A 22588-nucleotide genomic window follows, 5' to 3' on the forward strand; every position below is an offset into this window, starting at 1 on the left:
GCAGCAGCGGTCACGCCCCGGGCCTCTTCAGCGCAAACCTCGGCCGAGGAGGCCCAGCCTGAGACCCTCGCTGGGTAGGAGTGACCGGAGCCCCCAAAACAGCCACAGGAGCACGGACCCCTTCCCCGCATCTCGGGAAGGGGGGGGTTGGGGGAGCTGCGGCCACACACGTCGCTGGCAGGGCTGCCGAAACGGGTTCCCCGCGGGGCCCTTCTCTCTTCCCTCTTGGGACAGGCGGAGGTTCCCCCACCGCGGGGTGCCCATTCCCCGCCGGCGCGGGACTCCCGCCGCCTACACCCCCCCTCCCCCGCCTCTTCCCCAGCGGATGCTTTAAATTCCTCTGGAGGTCACCGGAGGATTCGCGCGCCTCGAGCCTGTCCTTTCACAGGCGCATGTCCTCCCCGGGGCCAATCGGGAAGGAAAGGCTCAGGGGCGGGAGGAGAGCCCCGCGATGGGCAACGCTGGGGACGAATCGCCGCCCGAGCGGGACGACGGATGCACGGCAGCGGCACCCAATAGGCTTACGGCCGAGTGGGCGGGCCCGGCGTCGCCGGGCGCTGCGGGCCCCCGCCGGGTGGCCGAGGAAAGGAGGGGAAGATGGCGGAGTGAGAGGAAGAGGCGGAGGGGCCGGGGCCGGCCGCGGCCCCGCGGCCTCGGCCGCCCTGAGGTGAGTGCGGCAAGGCACAAACGGCCCCCGGCGTGGGGCAGCACCCAGCCTGGTGCCCGGTGCCCCGCTCCCTGATTGGGCTTGGCCCGGGCTCCCGCGCACCCGCCTCCCCGTCCTGCGCCGTGATTGGGCTGGGCCCGGGCATGGTTGTGCCTGCCGGTTCCTGAGGCGCGTTCCGCCCGCCCTCGGTCACTGCGGGCCTGGGCTGGGTCGGGCCGGCCCATGAGACCGGGCGGCTCCTCGCTCGATTCACCCAGCAGCGCGGCCTCCAGGCTGGGTGGCCCCGAGCGTGGCGAGGGGGACGGGGGGTGACCGTGTAGTGAGGGCCGACTCCCACCCGGGGGCACCTACCGGGGCGCGGGTGCCACGCCGGGGCGGCCTGAAAAGTCCCGAGTTGGTTCGGAGTTGGGGGTGAGGACGTGCCGCAGCTCCGGCGGTACCGGGCGGGCAGCGGTACCGGGCTGCAGCTCAGATGGCTGTGAGGGAGAGCCCGCGGTACCCCGCAGCCCAGTTCGGAGCCGCCGAGAAGGCGCCTGCGGTGAAGGGCTGCAGCTGCCGGCGTACGTGGAGACGAGAAACCAAACGGTATCATCCATTATTACCCTTTTCAACTCTGGCTACGAAAATAGCACTGGTTGTAGTTACTCTGCTGTTGTCGTTGTTGCTCATGGAATCTGTGTGTTTGGTGTGAGTTTGATAATCTGAACAGTTGTGTTGTTTTCTCATGTCTGCAGGTGACTGGAGTGCATGAAGGGGATGAGTAAAGTAAATTTAAAGTAAATTTATAAAATCAGGACATGAAAGTCATCTCCAGTGCAAATTAAGCTTTGGGGAGGGTTTATATTGATATCAGAATTGATTGTAGCCTTATTAATTCATATGGTCAAGTGAAAAGAACTCAACACACAGTAAAATGTGAAACTTGCTCAGAACCGTCTCTTCTTTCAATGCTGGTAACTTACAGGTATGCCCTGGAAATTTTCAAAATTATTGGAGGTATTTTGTCCTACAGAATGGAATTTTGGTTAAACTATGTGAGGAAAAAAAAAGGGAGGAAGGACTGAAGGCAGAGTTACTGTCACTAGCATGAAGTTCCTTATGTTCTATACTTGATAACAGTTCTTTAAATCTTGTGTTTGTCATAGAATAGCGAGTGACTGCGTTTTCAGTGGGCATCTCAGGTAAAGGTAAAAAAAAATTGCAGTGTTTAAATGAGAAGCAGAGCTTTGGATCTTGCGGGGACATGTTATTATGTGATCTAATGATGAAGTACTTTGTAACTGGGGAAAAAAACTCCAAAGAAATGTGATGTGTTTGTCGTGACTCGTTCTGAAAGCTGTAGCAGCTTATGAGAAAAATTTGCTGAAGAGCACTTTATCAGTTTCATGTGCTACGTTATTCACATAGTTATAGAAGATAATGAGCAAGATAACACAAGATGAGCAGCACAGTATGCTGCTACTGATTAGTATTTCTGTTAATACATATCTAGGTGTGAATTGTTAAAATATTCTTGGGGGTTTTCCTTTGGCATATTGCATATAAGGATAACTGCTTTGTATTATAATTAAAAGAATGATAAGCAGTCAACATTAATGCAAAGCTGTATGCTGTTTTAGTGTAAGGGAATTAACTTGGATTAATATTCTTAATTGTTTTTAAGGCACAAGAACTGTGGGAAGTAGTGTCCTTAAAATGCAAAAAAACCCAAACAAAACAACAAAGCAAAACAAAACACCCCACAGTAACAGAAAACTCTGATATGTCAGAACAACTGTTTGACAATTGATTGCTGCCTTACAATATTGCCCATGGTGGTGTGGGTCTGCAGTGTGAAGATTTGTGTGTACAGGCTGTGCATCTTATGATGGTGACCTGCTATTCAAGGGTGTGAAAAACTCTTGGACCAGCTAAGGCTAAAAATCCTGAGTCTGTGAAGAGTCTGGAGTATCTCTGGAATGCCTCCCACATTCATTCTTAAAAATCAGAAAAGGAACAGTGTTTGAAACCACTCCTGACATGCTGGAGGTTTTTGTGAATGAAAGATGCGAGGGCCCGCACAGTCTTTGGAGGATTACAAAAAAAAATAATAAAATTATGATTTCTCTAAAATGGGATGTGGAGGAGGGGAAATACAAGGCAGCCTCATGGCTTGCAGTCTCTTAAGCAGCACAGTTTGCACAGTGCCTGAGATGTCTGCCCAGCAGCCAAGCACCATAGTGGGGGTGTTTAAGCTGCTTCTCCAGCAGTCTGGTGCTATGTTGCTCAGATTCTGAGTCCAGGATCCCTTGACAAGGACAAGGGACATTAACTGGTAGGCCCTTAGGTCTTTTGGCCTCTTCCTATTTTAGCAGCCATTTTAGGGTTCAGGTATGCCTTTTTATACCCTTCTGGAGGTGATGGCAGTCTGTGTCTCCACCCTGTCCTGCTCCATGAATTAACTGCTGTTCTTTGCCTCCAGATCAGGATGTCTTCTGAAATTGCAGGGGGATGTGCTGGAGTTTTGATGACCTGATAACCTGGGTCCTATTAACGAGCCCTTGTGAGAGCTGTGTTCCTGCTCTCTGTTCCTTTTGTTGGTACCTTCATACTCAGGCACTCCTTTTTTTATCATGCCAGTCTTGGCCTTTCTTATCAGAGTTCTCTGCATAGTCTCATAGCTTGCATTTGGGTACTTTTTTTTTAAGTTATCAAGAAAGTGCAAGGAGCTTGAAGGCAGCTAATTTTTTACTGGACTGTAAGCTACTTCTGTCATGTGTTGTGTTGATGATTTAAGCTTTTGTTTTTATCAGCTTTCCAGGTTAAATTTGACACTTTTAAGCCATCCGAAACACTTCAGTGGACTTTCAGTCTGCAGTGCTAAGTCTGCTTTCTGTATCTTCACAGTCGTCCACCACAATTAACTTTCAAGTCTTTGTGTCTTGTTTTTTCTGCATAAACTTATTTCTAGCTACAGCTAGCACAGCTGTACACTGTTAATGTTAGTATAGTTTCCAACTCCAGTGTGCTGACTATATCAGAAATGGACTTATTTTATTTTCTGACTGGTCCATTGGTTATAGGGCATCTTGGTTGAGAAGACAAATCCTTCAGTTTTTCTTGTGAAATGCTTCTTTATCTCTTTTTGGCTTTGAAAATTCCTGAAGTTGCCTGTATCCAAGAAATTTTCTATCTTAATGTGAGATTTAAAGTTAATGGAAATGAACCTTTAGTCATGATACAGCAAACATACCAAAACAGACCAAAAACCCAAATAAAAATAATAGGTCAAAACTTAATAAAAACAATATTTTCAGAATTTTTAACAAAAAAGAGTTAATATTGAATTTTTCACAAATATTTCTTGTTCTAGATCAATTGATTTTATGTTCAGTAAGGTATGAAACAAGAAGAGTCTTTTTTTCTTCATAATTTCAAATGTATTTTAACTAGTTTTAGATTTTCACTGTACAGTTAGTACTTTCACCATCAGTTTCAATGCCTGCTAATTATCAATAGTCTTGATTTATATTCAGTTACATTGCAAATTTTGTTGGTACCAGTGTGAAACCTGCTCCCACATAATCTGTGAAAGGCAGATAGAAAATATATCAAGCAGAGTAGTTAATAACTGGGGCATCCAAAGTTGGTGAACTTGGTAAAATAAAATTTTGAAGAGTTGTGTAAAGCAAGCTGAATTTCAGCATTGGAGGGAACACTCCTTTGAATGAGATGTTTTAAGTGTCACCTGCTATTTTTTAAAATTAGTTTAGTGTTTGATTTTGTTTATTCATAGCTTTAGACTAAGTGAAGGAAAACCCAGTTTTTTCAAAGATTGGTTTTGGGAATTGTTGCCATTATGATAAATAAGTTTGGGAGAGTTCCTGATAATTGTTCCTTATCAAATTGCTTTGAGAATAATTTGCTTTTTGTTCCTCAGTCTCCCAAAGTCACGTAGTGCTTGGCAGGTTCTTGAGGGGGAAACTTGTCTAGGAGGGGTCACAACTGACAACATGGGAATGGAATAACTACCCTGAAATACAGGGCTAGAGGTCATCTGCTGACTGCAGTTTTTCTGAAGAATTACTATTCTTATTATAATTCAGGCCTTATGCTTCCTTACTACAGTTGCTTGTTATTAACATGAAAGAGGTTTCTTTCCATATTGGAGGCTGAAATTGTGTTCACCTCAGTACTCATGCAGCTAATATTATGATGATAATTACCAAAACAAGGTTGTTTATCTTCAATAGCAAAGTAATTTTGTTAATTGTGTATACCTAATACTTAGGTACAGTCTGTTGAGCATGGGCTGTTCTTAGTAAGGTAGAAACCACCAAGCTCCAGGGAAAAAGGAAACTCAATACTGTGTAAACTAGATTCTGTGAGATGAAGGACACATGATTTTACTCCAGGAAACAGTATGATTTCTTAACAAAAGCCTTTCAGGCACATTTGTGTATATGATTCTTCTCCCCAGCCTGTTTTTGTCCTAGGCCTTCCATACTTGGGCCCAATTCACTTGCCCATCCTTACCTTAAAGAAGGGGGTGGCTATAATAGTTTTAAAAGTAACATGGACATGCTTTATATAGAATGTCTAAAAAATGCTAAATAGTTCCTGGAAGGTACAGCTAATGTTTTGTCTTGTGCAGATAATCATGTATGATCTTAATAGCTTCATAGATGCAAATATAATTTCATTTGTTTATTTCTTTCTCTCTAGGCTTACTGAAGAGAAGGTGGATTGATGAAAAATAATGGTGAGTAAGGCTGTAGGGTTATTTAGGTACTAAATATCAGGGATTAAACTTGTCAGACTTGTTGGTTGATTTGGGGGGTTTTCTTTCTTACTATTTGCTTTTTAATTTTTTCCTGTCCAAATGAATCAGTTGCTGAGATTTTAATTTTTCATAGGATACTTTCAGAGAACTGGAATGCCACACTGTCAGCTTTCAGCTTGGGCTTTGTTTGACAGAAACCTTGATTTAACTATATATTCTAACACAAGTAAAAGCTCTTAAAGGCACAAAATTCCTGTCCCATGATGTCATTTTGCTCTGCTAAGAGATTATATCTGTGTATTTGTATTAATTTGGAGTAGTTATCTTAAAAGTTGTATTAGTTAAGCAGTAGGATTTGAAGAATGATTACATACCCAGATGTCATTTACCAAATAGAAAAAAGTACATTCAAAATTTTAAGCATGACAATCACCTTCTGGAGTTTCATTTTTTTTCCAGTAAAGAAAATAAAGATATTCTGGTACTTAAGGTGTGTAACAGAGTAATATATTGTCTTCTCAGCTTTGCCACAAACCTTTGTCATGTTTTGTTGCAGCTTTCCACGTCTGTTTTTCCCCATCTTCATAACAAGAATAAGACTTTCCCTACAGTGTGAGCATGGGTGATCAAGCTCATGATCAGCTGAAAAATTTGAGTGCCTCAGAGAGAAAATGATGGTGACGTGCTCTGTATTTCCATTTCATGATCTGCTGGCTACTTCTAACATAGGACTTGAAAATTGTCACTGGAAGATAATTTCTGAACTTGATCTACTAAAGGGTTAAGGTAATTAAAATTAATATGAGAAATACAGGCAGAAAAAGAGAGGAAGAGGTTAGAAAATACAGTGTATTCTCATGTTCTTATGTGAGAGAAACCAAAGGGGAAAAAAAATCATCTCTTTCACATCTCTCATTTTAATACAGGAGAATGATAATAAGGTTTTCTGGCCCTAAATGTGCAGGATCACAACCACATTACTTTCCAATCCAGGCTGGCACCAAACTTAAAGCAAAAAATTGTGTTAAGGGCTACTGGGACTAGGTGGTAACAGGTGAGAGGCACTGGTGAAAGGTCAGTGATGTGTTAGATCAAATATGTGTGCACTGGATAAATGGGGAGGAATGAGTAAAACTAAGTGCCTGATTTGTGTGATCTTAGAACTAAATGCTTTTTTTCATTGAGTAATTTGGGTTGGAAAGGACCTTTAGGATCATCTTGTCCCCTTGCATGTGTAGGGACACCTCCCACTAGATCAGGTTGCTCAAAGCCCCATCCAGCCTTGAACCTTGAACCTGGCCTTGAACATTTCTAGGGAGGAGGCAGCCACAGCCTCCCTGGAAAACTTATTCCAGTGTCTCAACACCCTCACCAAATAATTTCTTCCTAGTGCCTAACCTAAACCTAAACCAGTGCTCTTCCAGTTTAAAGCCATTGCCCCTTATCCTATCACTGCACTTTAGTGCAAACTCACTCTACAGGTTTCCTGTAGACCCCTTCAGGTACAGGAAGGCTGCTCTAAGGTTTCCCTGGAGCCTTCTCCAAGCTGAACAACCCCAACTCTCTCAGCCTGTCTTCACAGAGGTGCTCCAGCCCTCACTCCAAGAGCTCTACATCCTTATGTTGGGGGCTGCAGAACTGGACACTAAGCTGACAGTTCAGCAGTTCTTTAGGTCATTGTTTATGACATCTCTGCCTGTGACCTGCTACAGCAGAATAGGCTCTGTCTGTGCAGAATGCATTCTGGTGATACCTCAGCATTGTGATGGACTATGCTGGAGCCACAGTTAAGAAGCCCATAGCTAATTAAGATGGGTGTATTTTTGGATGCATTGCTTCTCAGTAAGTGCTCAGTTCAGCATTTCTGTAGTATTTCTTTAGCCAACTCACAGATAGTTACAGTTAGATGTAAAATCATATAGAGATGATTGCAGTTTGTGAAGCCAACTAGTTTTGTCTGTTAAAGTCAAGCTTTTAAAATAATCAGCCAGTGGGCATTTAATGTTGATCATGTTTTATTGTTTCCTAAACTAGCTCTCCTCTTGGTTTGGGATTCCGGATCCTCTCCTGACATTCAAGAAGGTGGTCCTCTTGCTTCCCTGTAGGCTGTGAGATGTGGATGTATCTCTTTCAGCAAGCAAAACCCTGTCCTTCCCTTACATGGAGCTGAATGAACAAAGATGTCTCCACTTCTTTCAACCATCTCGCCCAACATTTGATTACCAGATAACTTCTCCCACAGAAGCACCCCACTGTTTTATCAAAACTCAAAAGCAGAGTAACAGAAATCAGCATTTGTTTTCTTCTGTGCCAGCTCTTCATCCAGCTTCCTGCATTCTGTTCTAAAATGAGAAATGTTTCATAATCAGATGCTAGTGGAAGCTGGTTCACTGGTACCTCCTTCTCCATTTTAGGAAGGTTAACTTCTTCACTGTGTCATGCTGGAATTCCTAGCAGATAGTCTCTGCATAGTAGGCTACTGTCTTGGCATGTATGAAAAGTTGCAGAAGGAAAACCAGAACATATTTTCTGCTCCTACACAAGGAAGAAACTTAGCAGACAACTAGGGACAGCCCATACAGGTATTTTCTAGTCTAGGACCCAGGCTTGGCTTTATAGATGGATGTCTTGATGTCAGGTCATATAAAGCAGCTAATGCACAGGAACAAATGCAGAATCACCTTGTCTATATATATAAATGCATTGTCCCAGTCTGATCAAAATATGTATTTTTGCATGTGTAAACCTGTGGAAGTGTGGATATGAAGAGCTTTCACCAGAAAGAGAACTTACTCTGCACCATTTCATTTTTAGCAAAGGAAAAATGAACCTTTAGAGGCCTCTGGGATAACAGGATAGTGATTAGATTTACATTAAATCATTCCCTTCCTCTGAGTTTTTATGAATTCTTAGCAGCAAAAGGAACAAAAGAGAGCAGAAAGACTTAGGACAGGCCTTTTTCTGCTGCCTCTTAATCCTTCTCAAACTAAAGTGCTATCTGTTGTCCTTATGTTTACACAAGATTCTTTGTCTCCATCATTTGTGATTATGTAGAATGTTCTCTGTCATTCTGAGATGGGAGCTTAGATTGTTAACATGCTCCCTGCTATGGTATTGTATATGGCAAGTAAGATTTCTTGGAAAAAAAAACAAAAACAAACCCTAGAACTGGGATATGTATGCTATTCCACTTCAAATCTGGAGCTCTTCTTGGTGCACCTTATTCCAAGCTTGTGATTTAGAAAATGTGACCTACTAGCTTAAAATAGTATTTTCAGATCGGGATCAAATGGAGTTATATAAGTTCTGTTAACAATTTTGGGAAATAGTAACATGGTTGGGGTTTTAAATTCCTTCTTTTATTATGGTTTTCCTTTTAGAAAACTGCTTGAGAGAGCCAGACAGCCTGAAAATGTCTGCCAAAGCCAGCAACTGAAATCCTTACATCTTACAGCAGATTTCATGGGCAGCAATTCTGATAATTAAAATGAGGTGATGTTTTATGGGACCAAGTTCTGCAGCAGAGTAAGGACAAATGTTGATCTTGATTCTAATCTTCAGAGTAGTGTTGAGTCAAGCCTGTGTTTAGACTTGTAAATTAACAAGAGCTCTACTGGTTTTTGTTTCCATTAAGAGATTAAAGAGTGGTGGGCAAGACACTGGTAAAAAAAATGCCAAGTGTGGTGCACTAAATTGTGTGTAATATTGTGATGAGTTGTGTGGTAAGAGTTACACTGATGAGGCAACCACCAGCTTGGATTGATTTCTTGTAAGAACATAGGATTTCTTTGCTGAATTTGGTCTTGAGTATTCTGGCACTGAAGGCAGCTAGAAAAGCCTGCTTCTGCTTAGGGCCTCCTGATGATGAAACCAATGAGATTTAATGAAGATGTTTGTAGAAGCAGGATCCATCTCTACGTGATGGAAAATACTGTCCATATCATAGGATTAGAAGAGATTGGGAGGCAGCTGGTAGAAGAAATACCTGATTTTAGATCTGGCAATTTCCTTTTCTTCATTTTCCCTATACTTACTCCTCAGATGTTTAGAGCTAGCAGTTGTTTCTTGCATAGCTTGTTAACAATATACTTGGGAGGCAGGAAGGTATCTTTATTTTCTGTGGACGTGTACAGTAACTAAATTAGTCTGAACAGAGAGTACACACTTAAAGCTCTTTGAATTCTTTTTCCATAGGAATAAACCTCAACGTTTTATAAACCTACAAGGTAACAAAATACTAGAATTGCTAATTTTTCATTACTCCTCTCCATGAAAATATAACATTAGTTTTCAAATTTAGTTTTAGAGCATAGCATTTTCAGTAGGACAAAGGATCTGTGAGTTTCACAGAAGTAAAACTCTGACAGTGCATGCCCAGAAGACCCCCACTGCCATACCTTTCCAGCCAGCACCTTTATAAAACTGCTGTGTTAGGAAATGCTTCCTCAGCCTACTTACTTTTCTTGCTCCACTTTTTCTCTATATTGGTTGAAAATCTTCCCATGTGAGAGATTACAAAAACAAGGGGCATGTGCAATAGATCATATATATATACATATATATATATATATATTTTAATACTTGTGGACAAAATGATGTTACAAGTTGTTTGAAAACAACAAAATCACCAATGTCTTCCATTTTGAGATGTGTATAGTTCCATAAGCATTAGTGCTTTGTAGCAAACTGTAGTGCCATGTTAGGATCAGTGCATGAGCCTAGTAGTATTTTTACAATTTCAGAGTGACAAATTTATTAATAAACAGTGATGATAGTGTAATTAACAATAGAAAGGATACAATAGAAATAGTCACAAACATGGTCTAAACATGCAGTATCCTCCCTTTGATGATGGAAATGCTGTCCTTAGGAATGGAATGCATTCATTTAATGGGCTTAATAGAATCATAGCTGACTTTCTGGTTTCAGTCTATCTGTCCAACTGCAATAGTAAGCTAAGTGTGTGTAAGAGTCCAAAATGCTCATCTCTGTCAGTGTGTTTCTTTTCTGTTTGGTCTTTATTGAAGGTGTTTTCTTCCATGTGTAGCACTTTCATTTGTATTATTACTTATCCTGTGATACACTCAGAAAAGTACAAATATACTAAGGAGTTTGTGTGTATTTTGTACACCTCTCTGCTACCTTAAGATTATTTACAAAATCTGTTAATTAAGTTGATCTTTTATTTAGATCTGACTATATAATTGTTACGACTAGTTAAAAATTACTATCATTATAAAATAATGGTTGCAAAATACATCTGCCAATTACACATGGAAGACTTTTATCCATCGTTGCAGGAATGGGGAACCTTTTTTGGCTGAAGTCCTACTGAGTCTTCTAGCACCTTTGGTGGATCCTGCATTTACATACATCTTCATGTTGATTATAATAGAGAATATAATAAGTCAAGAGCTGTTGAAACAACTAACATTGCAGTCTGTATCTGTACAGCAGGCTATTATTCTAGCCTATGGATCAAAGGTTCCCCACCCCTGTATTACTGAGAATTCATTGTCCTGTATTTTAGGTAACTCCCAGGATTGATTTCCAGCTCTAAGCTCAGTTTTAATAATTTCTGTCTCTCCCTCTACTTTTTGCAGAAGGAAAGTTTAGACCAGGGGAAGTCCAAATGATTTAGCACTCAGTGAGCAGTTTGAACTGGTCAAATAGGAGGCTGGTGTGATTCCTGAGATGTGCAATGCTCTGTGGATGGCATCCTCTGATTTATCTTAGGAAAAAGTCTTTTTCTTTGGTGCCAGTGTTGCTCTTCACCATTTATTTCTCTCTTTTACAAGAACAAAATTATCTTCCAATTTAGAGAGGATACTGCATCTTTTTTTCCTGAGACCTGCCTGTAAATGGCCATTAGGGGGAGGGAGGGGATGGGTAGCTCGGTTTTGTAATTTTGATACCATTTCTCTCTAAAGTAATGAATCAAGAAGCATGTCCTTTGGTGCAAAACCAAAAACTCGTGAAGAGTTAATGTATGTAACAGGGCAAACCAGCCAACCAACCCTCTGCATCTAATAAATTTCCAAGAAAATTGGACAGGTTGGCCATTTACAGCAGAGCTCTGGAGGACCTGTGCTGAGAGTTAGGTTCAGTTCCAAGTAGAAGTAGCTGTACCATTGAATAAAGTAGTTTAGTGCTTGGAGAATCAATTGAAAAATACCTCTGAAACCGGAATGCAAAATAGCACAGTATGTAGGGGGAAGAATCCCTGATGCAAACAAAGCCATAAGATGATTTAATAAGAAAATAGAACTTTAGTAGCAATAACTGTTTCTGCATGTGATAGTAAATAACTTGCATTAGCAAGACTGTACAGTAGAGTAAGTGAGTAATAACCAAATAAGTTTGTGGTGCTCTGTGCTGCAGGGAGTCGTGTGAAGAATCTTTTCCTCAGAAAATGGGTGAATTCATCTTATGTTCCTCTCATTGGAGGGAATTTGGCACTTGAATACTTAGTTAATGAACCTGATAAATAAAATTTAAAAAAATTAGCTTTGTCACATGTCTGAAGCACTGTCAGTGAGTGCTGGGGGAAGGGCAGACAGTTCTTTTCAAAAGGATAGCTAAGTTTCCCAATTTTTTTTCTTTTTTTGTAATCTAGTACTTGCTGTGTTTCTCTGAGAAGAAACTAAATCCTTACAAATAATTGGACTATGAAGAGAACCTGACTGAAGTTGGAAGCCTTTATTGTGGAAAGTAATTTTAGTTTTCCTTGTTTAAAAAGACCAATCTGAGATGATCTTTAAATAAGAGAACTAGAAAACACTTGACACTCAAACCATTTGTACATCCCGAGCACAAATGCAGTATTCTAAAAATGTTACTATACAGCAAAAAAGAACTTTGGCCCTGCTAAATGCTGTTTCAGCCTGGAGTTTTGCAGAGGCAAGTGCTGTGAAGTCCCTGGTTTCACTGTGGCTGCAGCCTTTGCACCCAGCAAAGTATTTGCTGTCAAAGGATTCCTACAAGAACCACAGGAATTCTAAAATATCCACAGTTGATGCCATTTTCAGTCCAGGTATGTCATCTATAGAAGACAGTATGGCCCAAGAGATAATACTACATTCTGAACAGAATTATTACATCAGAAGCTTTGATCTATCTGACAAGATTTATTTGAGAAAGCTGGAGCAGTTTGGTGTAAGGCTGAAGGGAAGCTTCTGATGTTTTAAGACCAGGGAGGTGAAGGCAACCTTCATAGGTTGATAAGGAGACTGTGAGGGCTGTGAGCATTTTTTACAGTATAAAGTACTCAAGATGCATGAGGGTGGGAAAAGCATGCTTGCATTTCCATTTGGAATCCATTTGGAATGTTGCAACCAGCTGAAGTTCCAGCTATTGAATTATTGATAAAATTGGAAGCTGGCTGTAGGGAACTCTTAATTTCTTACCCGATTACAGTAGAGAAATTATACATGAATTCTGGTCTGTGGTCAGCAAGTGCATTTACATAATAATGAAATAATAATGAAAACACAGTCACGTTCATACTTCTTAACTATGAACTTAATAACTGAATAGAATTCCTTAAGGATTTATTACTTCAGAGAGGTGGGAGGAGAGGAACCAAGATGGCGGTAGCCAGGCAAGCTATCTAAATATTCTTCCCAGATCAGACTTTTTATAACAATCTGTACTCTGTGGGCTGCTAGACTAGAAATTACTATTCACAGCAACAAAATGAATCGTTTTGCCTTTCAGCATGGCCTTTGCTCCAACCCCCTTGATTTCACTGCTTCTAAAACTGAAGTGGAAGTGGAAGATGCTGCCACATTTCAGTGTGGGATAGCAGCAGCGGAGTGGCCTCCTTTAGCAGTCCTGGTGTTGAGAACTGCACCTTCTGCAGGACAATTGTCAGTTTTAGGACAAAAAAAGAAAGTCCTGCAAAGACTCCTTGATAGTGAGTGAGAGGAAGTTATAGTGAACTACAGGACACTGGTACTTTTCACAAGGGTTACATTGTCAAGAGCTGGCAGTGTGGGTTTTGGGCAGAGAGGGGAAAAATACAGAAGAATGTTTTTTTAAAGGATAACCAGTCTTAGAAGTGCTTCTTGCATCCCTAGGTAACTGTCTGGTCTTCCTCCAAAAACTAATCCTGCTTGCTGTTCAGCTACAGAGCTGCATAATTGCAGTTCCAAGTTACTCTATTGAATTTCTTTTACCAAGTGAGCCAGTGGTTTCCCAAGCAGTGCTTTGGATTGGCACACAAAGCCAGCAGTGGTCACCATGGATTGTGATGTCTGTTCCCCTTCAGTCTGCTCTGTGCTTTCTTACCAGTTTTAGAGAAACTGTCAGTGTTTATGATGTAAGCAGAGCCTATGTAGCAGGTTTGAATAAAGACAGATTCTCTAAGACTTTACAACATTTAAGGTTAAAGGTAAAAGGCAACTTAATGTTTAGTGTGTCCTGTGTAAATCCTGTCTGCTTCTCTTCATTTCCCCTCCAAATGAGTGTTTGCAGGTCAGATAAAAGACTGCTAGTTTGGAATGCCCTAGGCATGAAGAACTGCATTGAGAAACTGAAGGAAAGTGGCACAGGCCCACAAACCAAATCTTAGAGCTAGTATTCTAATTATGCATGATTCAAAATGTCTAGTGTAATGTAGTTATTACCAGTAAATTGAGATATGCATTTATACATAATAAAGCAATAGGAATTAATATACCAATAGCTTGAACTTCCTGCTTTGATTCTCAAATTTTGTTTCTTTAGGGAATGTGCTGCCTCTGTAGAGAAAGGGGCAGAATGTATAGATAGGGACAGAAGCATGGCACCAAAACTGTAAATCAGGAACCAGGATCAGCAGAACTCACCTTTATAAACTTGTCTGGTTCATATTAATGTCCTGGGCATGTAAAAAGCAGGGCATGAACTAAGCCTGTTTAGGGGTGAGATGAGGTTTCTCACCTGCTGCAGCTGTAGCAAGGAAAAGGGTGCAGAGTTTCTTACAAGGTGCAGGGGGGAAGCAACAGGTGAAAAACAAACAAACCACAAATCAAGCGAAGACAACAAACCAAGTAATGGAAACAACAGACTTAAACTGAGTGTTGTGTTTGCCAGACAGGAGGTAATAAACTTGGGTGTGGTGAGAGAAATTATTTGGAGAAGACTGAAATTAATAAGCACATTACATATATTTCAGGTGTTGAATAGCTTTTTAATAGACAGTATTTTCAGGTAACTCTCTAGCCACATAGGCAGCTGTACTGAAGCATACTGGTACCAGCCAGCAATAATGGCACCTGCAGGAATGAGCCTGAAAATACTAGTAATCTTGTATATTTTTTAAGTTCTTTAAAGAGATTTTTAAAAATAGAAAATAAGATTTGATCACTGAAGGTCTTTATCTTCTGCAACACAGGTTGCAATAGTCTTTTTTTCTTTATTTCAGTTATTAAATAAAAGGGAATTTGGGTGCCATCTTTCTGTAAACTCTTAAGAGTGTTCTCTAATATTTCCCAAGTGTTTTAGTGGATAATGCAGTGAATTTCTGCTGGTGGTTTGAAAATAACATAGAACGTGTGACATAGCCTACATCACTAATACTTTTCCAAGTTTCAACTTGTGTCCAAACATATAGAATACTAGCTTGTTACTGCAGAATTATATACTTCCAGCTTAGCTTAGTTTTGCAGGTGGGCTTAACTTGTGCAGAACACTTCTCCATGTACAGAGGTTTAGTCCTCTTTTATTTAAGAAAGAGGAAGGGTCTTGGAGGAAGAAATTGTGTGTCAAGTTAAATCCTGTTCATCCTTCATAACCAACCATCCATAAAGCACCGTGATTTGAGTTTAGAATGGTGGCTGCATTTTTCTCATGAGTGCTTTTTCTAGATGTACAAAAATTGCCAAATGAAGATAGGAATATTGTGAGAGAAGATCAATATTTTATGGTATCAGAAGTTAGAATACATTAAATCCTTTGAGCCAACTTCTTCAAGCAAAAAGGGAATTTGTATAACAAGTTTAGCCCAGCAATTAACCATGGCCACCTAATTCTTAGTGGGTATTCTTTAGAGTGCTTTGCATGGTTTCAAACTCTGTTAAATATATTTTCTGTGTGATGAGTAAGCAGTTTTATCAGTTGTTAATGCTTATTCCCAAAGATACAAAAGTTGGGCAATAAGCTACTTTAGGATGTCAGTGAAGATTCCTTCCTCTTGAAATATATAACAGCAACAAAGTATTAGCTATAGATCCTTAAATATTACATTTTTACTTAAAAAACAGGTTAGAAAATACTTCTTGTACTGAACTTCTGATGGCATCCTTACATGGATTAATGGAGGAATTTATTGGTGTTACTAGGAACTATGTACTCCCATTACACACGTTTTACATGGCAACAGTGAAAGAATGTCTCCCTGTAATTCTGATGTTTTTCCAAAAGGCAGCTTGCTTTTATATCTATGCATCTTTGAGGTTTTCAAGATAAGATTTTATTCTTTTGACACTGTAAAGAGGAACTGTTTAAAAATAAACTTGGAAACTCTGCACCTGTATACAAATTTTTTTTAGCAATAAAGCAGCACAGGCTGAGAATGCACTAAAACTGGATGTGTCATTTGTTAAGAAAAAACTATCAGCTCACTATACAGTATATTTCTGAGATGTATTTGTACTTGCTTTGCCAAAACTTAATTTGAGTTAAACTCACATATGCTGAATATCTGGTTTGGGTCCAACTGTTCCAGCAGACACTGGGCACAGGAGCTTCTCACTTCTTGGAAGGCAAACAAATTAAAATTCTTACTCCAGTCATACTAAGATGGGCAATTTAGGAGATAAAAGCTTAAAGGGTTGTTCTAGATTGCAGCAGAAAGCTTCTGTTGTTCATAAAGAATGCCTAAAAGTAGTAAAGCCATTTCATATATATGGATCATTTATTGTTTTAGCAACTACATTTCTGAAAAATTCCACACAACCTGCAGGGAGGCACAACCCTGCAGTTGCTGCTGAATTTTTTGGGAAGTGCTGTAACTGGGAAGCACTGGCACCCCCTAATGAGGACTGTGGAAAAGCCATAGCTCCCCAGCCTGCTACATGGTTTCCAAACCTGGTTTACAGAAGGCTCAGGGTATAATTGTTACCACTGGTAAAGAAACAGGCTTATGACTCACGTATCATTACTGATCCACACAATATATCTGAATTTCACTGGGTTTTTTAATTAAAGTATTTTTCTTTACAACTTTAAAGATAATACAATAAAATATAACTGACAGCGTTCTCTTCCTTTTAGGGCTGGACACAGCTAGATGAAGCAAGTGTAGCACTATCCTACAAAATACAGATGTAAAGTAAGCAGCAAGAAACAGTCTCAATGCAGAAACCCAAATGAAAGGGCAAAAGCAAGTAGTCCAATTGTCAATCTGTTTCTTAGACTGGTGCAAGACCAAAAGGGCTTAGAAAGTAACACAAGAGAGACAGTGAGACTATAAAATAGAACACATTTACCCAAGATAAGGGGATGCTTGCACAAAACAAGTTTAGTCACAAAACCCCAGTTAGACCACCAGGCCCTTAAAGAACTCTCTGCACAACAGAGAACTCTGTTGTGCTGAACTTTGCACAATATAGCTTTAAAAACTTACTGGTTCTGTAACATTTACTTCAGGTAGTTAGAATATCTTGCCATTAAAAGGCACTGCATTTTTGCACTTAACACCTGTCAGATTCATAAAACTTTATTTAACAGAGAGAACCCCTCCTCTCCCTGCAAAATGGATGTTGATACATTATGTTATTGCTTAGTCATATCCAAGAACTCCAAATAAAAAAACCCTGGAACTATTAATCAAAAAGCAGTACAACAGACACCACCTAAAGCTTCTGAGGTGCCTGGCAGCAAGTCCTGTCCCATCTGCTCCAAGGAAGAGCTGTTTTACAAATAAAAATTATGACCATGAAATACTGGCTTTAGCAAGAACAGGGCCAACATTTGTGGAAATAGAAGAAAAGGAATGGCAGATTGCATCATTGAAATTAAGTTGATCAAGTAAATATAACCCTCTAGGCTACTACAGACAGCTGCTAAACTTTTCATAAAGTTTAAAGCAGCCCTTCAGTCAGACAAAGGGAGACAAAAAGGACTGGGAATAAAGATATTCTGTCCCAACAGGAGGGGGAAAGCAGTGTTCATTCTTCTCCATCAAATTGCTTTCTAGATGTTTGGAAAAAACCAACCCACTCAAACCAGAGAGCTCCCACTGAGTACCCATCAGGGTTTTTTTTATGAAACATCTTGGCAGCAGGCAGATGATCACAACTTCAGCTGAGCAGTGTTAATTAAGCAGAAGTGAAGGTGAATGAAAGACTGTTCCTCAGTTTCACATCAGCCCCCCCCCAAAAGGCTCTGATCTGTTACAGGCAGTGGCTCACAGCCTCAGCTTCACTGAGCTGCCAGAATTTGACTTGCTCCTGCACTTCCACAGGACTTGCCAGGCACATGGCTTGCCCTTGGCAATCTGCAATCCAAAACCTTTTGCTCCAGCCAGCATTTTGCCTCCCAGTCTCATGCCTTCAGCACACTCTGCAGCTCTCATGGCATGCTAGCTTGCTGCTTTGCAGGAGGCCATTTAGCAGCACCTCACATACCAGATGCATCTGAACCACTTGACCAACAGCTGGCTGCCATGAGCACTGTATTTAACACAGTATTTAACACAGAACTTTGGATCTCTGTAAGAACATTCAATTTGTAATAGCTCCTCTTGTTAGGATGTTTCATAAAGTTTTCAAAAAACTGTTTTTCAGTATTTCAGACTTTTTTCCCTCCTGAGTTAATTTCAGAGAATCAAAGCCATGGTTACACTGTCTCAGAGAGAGATGCTCTGCATGGATCAGCCACTCATTTTCCCAAGCATAACTTCAGAATGTCAGATTTCAGGTGTTCCCCTTAGAAAGAAGGGGTGCACTTAAGCATTGCTTATTTCTAGACACAGATAAAGTGACAGAGCAACACTCAAACCTGTTGTGCATTAATTCATCACAGTAAACTACCCCAGTGGAGGTGCAGAAACAAACTGCAGCAGTTCTTGAAGATGGCATATTATTAATGACCCTGATTATTTCATATCTTGGTTGCAGGGCAAGTGCATTTGATGAAGAGCTCACCATTTCTGTCCATTTATCTCTCTTCTCAGATTATCTCTGAGATATTATTAGAATGTCTCAGATTATTCTCTCTTCTTCCAGTTCCTCCAGCTGCTTCTTCACACTTTCCATGCGAAAGTAGAGCTCCACAACTTTTTCTTTCATCTGGAAGAGAGAAATAAGAGTATTAAAAATAGAGGAAAATGTCCTAACACTGTACCTTGAATAATGTGCACCCCACTTTCAGCGGCTAAAAAGCCACTTTCAAGACAAAAGATTATACTTGGCTTTAATCTCTCTACTGCATATCCAGTACAGCCAAAATTGGCACCCAGATCAGAGGCCTGTGCTGCAAAGAGGACACAGATGAATGTGTGCCCACATAACCCCTTTTCAGAGGTGTATGGAAGCACTGCTGAAGGAGACAAAGTTCCTGAAGCCTTAATGCAATCAATTCCCTATTTCCTAGTTAATGAATTTCAAGTTTTTACACAGACAGAGATCATCTTTGGCAACATCTGGGCACTGTTTCATCACCAGAATAGGAATACATAAGGGTGATCCCTCAAAAAATGCCATTTTCAGAGTCTGTGGTTTAAGTTAAAACATCTAGAACACAAGCATAAAATCCTGCTGACATATCTCAAAACTCAAAGACCAGATTCTTGCACTTGTTCTAGTCAACAAGAATTAACTCTTTACAGTCACATAATTTGTGTTTCAACAAAGCACTATAATTTTTTTGTTTGTTTCACTTCCGAAAAACATGTCTCAACTTTAGAAGTGCTACCTGGATAATTTTAGCCTCACTTGACCTATAAACACTCTGATCTTAGGAGAAGACACTGGAAGAGGATTTAAAGTAGGGCAAAACTTAAGCCTATTTCTATGCTTTGAGCAGAAACCAAAAAAATTAAATAAAAAAAGGAACAAGCAGGCACATAAATGCTGGACACACTTGCTGTCTCCTACACACAGTAACTTTATTTTACCTATGGGACAGGCAGTGGTCCTAAAAAATCTTCTGCATATCTCATTCACTTAAATCAGTCATTGTACTATAAGACAGTATTTTCTCCATCTTATGCACTTCAAAAAAAAGTAATTGTATCAATATTTTTTAATTAATATATTAAAAAAAACTAATAAGCATTTAAAAATATTTTTCATATGAATTAATATAGGCACCTTACTTTCTGGACTGATTCCTTTAAGGTCACAGGAGGAAAATTCACCTTAGAGGCTTCTACTGTCATTTGATTTTGTAGGAGATAACTGAAAAACAAAAAGGGGGGGGGGGAAAAACCAACACCAACAATTAAACCCCCCTAATTGCAATAATTGTTTAGATTATTTTAAATAAGATAAGAACTTGTTACTAAAGTTAGCTAAAACATCAAAAACATAACAAAGCTTTTACTTTGAAATCATAAAATCCTCTTTACTGTTTTAAGCTGGCTCCCAAAATGCAGACAAAAATAAAACATTTAGGAAGGAGACCCTGTTATTTAGTGAATTCTTGTACAAAGCTGGGTGCTTGATACTATCCCATGAATCAAGCACAAAAAATGAGATTTTTCCATTACATATTTACACACAGAACCGTAGAGTTAGTTAACTTCCAAATCCATCTTTGTTACCATGACTGGTTAGCAACTTGCATATGGTTATAATATGGTTATAATATGGTTATAATATGGTTATAATATGGTTACATCAGTATTTCTGTTATCACACAAGTCCAGGGGTCTTTTTGACCTAGGGATGTGACATTACAATGAGATAAGTTCACCTAAAAGAGACAATATTTCAAGTTCTATAGCTCGAGCTATCCTAGACTGTTCAGCAGTCAGTCTTCTTAATTTGGGTTCTTCTTTATCACCTCCTGCATTCCTTAGGTCAAATTATCCATACAGACCTCCAGTCTTCTCTGCCAAGCTGGTGATTTACACGAGATACCCTTAAATTGATTTTTTTTCAAGGCCAAGTTATTCCAGGATAGCTGTGGTACTAATTTTGTGCTTTTCTGACTACAATTTAAGCTTGCATATATACAGAGTACATCTTGTACAAAATAATGGCATCATTCTAAAATTCTAAGGTTTTCTCAACACTCTCATCTATAATTAGTTTAGTTTCATCCCTGTACTCCCTGTTGAAGTAAATTACATATTCACACTAAATGATTGACCCTAAGACCTCAGTATACTCACCAGATGATGTTGTCCTTGAGTAAGGAGAAGCAGCTTCGGAGATAGGCCAGGTTACTGGGGGCAGAGTAAAGAATGAAACCCAGTACCAAGTCACACGAGCCACAGGATAAAAAATAGTATGTACTAAAAAAGAAAAGAAAAAGAATTATTAAACAGGAATTTCAGAAAGCATAGATCCTGAATGCTTATCAGAGGACACCAAATAATCAGTTCTACCAGAACAGCAAAACAATACTGCTTTCTCCTTAAATAAGTAATACATCTGGAGAAAATGGGAATGTAAGATGTTGGGTGTTCAGTAAGAAATAATCTCTCTAATAAGGGAAGCTTTAATTAGGGGAGAAAATGCATGGCTTATAACCACATAGTGGCAGGTTATAGATGTGAAACTTCCTTCTGATAAAACAAATTAGTGCCTCACACAGAGAGACACCCCCCCCCCCGAAAAATAAAAACCCACCCACCCAAAAACAGCCCAAGTCTTTTATTTTCAAAATATTCAAACCTTACAGAAGGGTAGAGTAGCCTTTACTCATCATTTAAGCAAGCTACTGGTTATTTAAGTCACCGGGTGATATTTACATCCTTTCCACCAGATTAACCCCAGAGTTCCTAAACCTGTTGCTAGCTTTAGGCTCATAAATAGAGCAGAAGTTATTTATTTTCAGTGTTTAAAAAAAAAAACACCACCAAAAAACCACAAAAACAAAACAAAAAAATAATCCCCAAACACAAACCAACAAAAACAAACAAACAAACAAAAACAAAACAAAAAAACCCCCCACAAACTCCAAACCAAACAAACAAAACCCTATCCCCCTCAAAGAAACAAAGAGATATCTTAATGAAGGGAATACAACTCTTAGGATAAAAGCAGAAAAACAGAGCAAAAGGCTGGGCCGTCTTCTGCTGCGTTGCTCAAACGTTCTCCTCCATCAACAAAGTCCGGAACAGCAAAACTTTTAGTTTGGAGAAAAATGCGAGCAACAAGAGGATTCTCCAACCGTAATAATAAAGCACGGGTACTAAAACCCGAAGCCAAAAGTCGCTGAACTTACGCACCATCCCTCGAGGGCTCCCTCCAGGCCGACCATGAGCGAATCCTGCCAGACCACCTTGTCTGTCACTTCTGAGGAGAAGGAGAGAACCCCTGAAATCGAGGACCCACGCACCGCTTCCCCCCGAGCCCACCCCCGGCAAAGCAGAGCCGCTCCCTCCCTCCCGCCCTGGGACACGCGTGGGGAAGCACAGCCCAGACACCCACGGAAGGTGGGCGACACGCCGGGTGTGCCGGACCCTCATCCTTCCCCACCCATCCCATGGATCCCAGCCCTGGCCGAAGGACTCTGGAGCAGGGCACTGCCCATCCCGGGGGGCACTGACTGTAGCAGGCGAGGACGCCGAGCTGCGGGTCCTCCGCGCAGAGATCCAGCGAGTCCCCGAGCACCGTCCAGCAGCCGCGGCAGTGAAACACCGCGCACTGCTCCGACAGCAGCCGCGGGGGTAAAGCCAGCGGCGAGCGCGGCGGTGAGACACAAGGAGAAGAGGGGGCGGAGGACGACTGCTCCATAACGACGGAGCCCGGTCCGTCCATGCCCTGGAGCAGCTCCATCAGCCGCCGCCTCACCGCCATCTTCTCCCGCTTCCTCTTCGAGCGCAGGCCCAGCCTGCGCGGGCTCACCATTAAAGCGCTCTCCACGAGTCTGCGTCGCTATTGGGTAGCGGACACGTCAATCTTCTCTGCGCCAGGCTCCGAGCCAATCAAGAAAGAGAGGGCGGGGCTTCCCCTCGCTCGGGGCGCCTCTGGCGTTTGAAAACAAGCGCGCGCCGCTGGCCG

General features: G+C 40.8%; 1 protein-coding gene and 1 long non-coding RNA gene across 3 annotated transcripts; one reads left to right on the forward strand and one right to left on the reverse strand.

Annotated features, from left to right (window-relative positions):
* Positions 1 to 523: 523 nt before the first annotated feature.
* On the forward strand, positions 524 to 15995 carry LOC115598480. Its single transcript, XR_003987685.1, has 4 exons — positions 524 to 667; positions 5372 to 5408; positions 5986 to 6215; positions 7464 to 15995. It is a non-coding gene; the product is annotated as an uncharacterized LOC115598480 (long non-coding RNA).
* A 599-nt stretch (positions 15996 to 16594) lies between these two features.
* OIP5 (Opa interacting protein 5) lies at positions 16595 to 22393 on the reverse strand. 2 transcript variants are annotated; one of them, XR_003987667.1, is made up of 6 exons: positions 22135 to 22334; positions 21814 to 21880; positions 20752 to 20874; positions 19732 to 19813; positions 18560 to 18703; positions 16685 to 16723 (listed from the first exon to the last, which is right to left on the reverse strand). XR_003987667.1 is itself a non-coding variant. In XM_030452208.1 (5 exons), exons 1-5 carry the CDS (start codon positions 22382 to 22384, stop codon positions 18617 to 18619), a joined length of 609 nt encoding a protein of 202 aa, XP_030308068.1. In that variant the 5' UTR covers positions 22385 to 22393; the 3' UTR covers positions 16595 to 18616. The 2 variants fall into 2 exon arrangements, 1 of the variants encoding a protein (XP_030308068.1); XM_030452208.1 differs by having other exon boundaries at positions 16595 to 18703; positions 22135 to 22393.
* Between the last annotated feature and the right edge of the window lie 195 nt (positions 22394 to 22588).

This window comes from Calypte anna, chromosome 5A (assembly GCF_003957555.1).
Source record: "Calypte anna isolate BGI_N300 chromosome 5A, bCalAnn1_v1.p, whole genome shotgun sequence".
Classification (NCBI taxonomy): Eukaryota; Metazoa; Chordata; class Aves; order Apodiformes; family Trochilidae; genus Calypte; species Calypte anna.

What these genes read in the sequence shown, in the direction of transcription:
- OIP5 (XM_030452208.1), bottom strand. Translation starts at nt 22,384, where the DNA reads ATGGCGGTGAGGCGGCGGCTGATGGAGCTGCTCCAGGGCATGGACGGA. An exon ending in GAGGGAGCCCTCGAGGGATG is followed by an intron (nt 20,875 to 21,813) that starts GTGCGTAAGTTC and finishes TTTCTTTTTTAG; the next exon opens with TACATACTATTTTTTATCCT. An exon ending in TAAAGGAATCAGTCCAGAAA is followed by an intron (nt 18,704 to 19,731) that starts GTAAGGTGCCTA and finishes TCTCTCTTCCAG; the next exon opens with ATGAAAGAAAAAGTTGTGGA.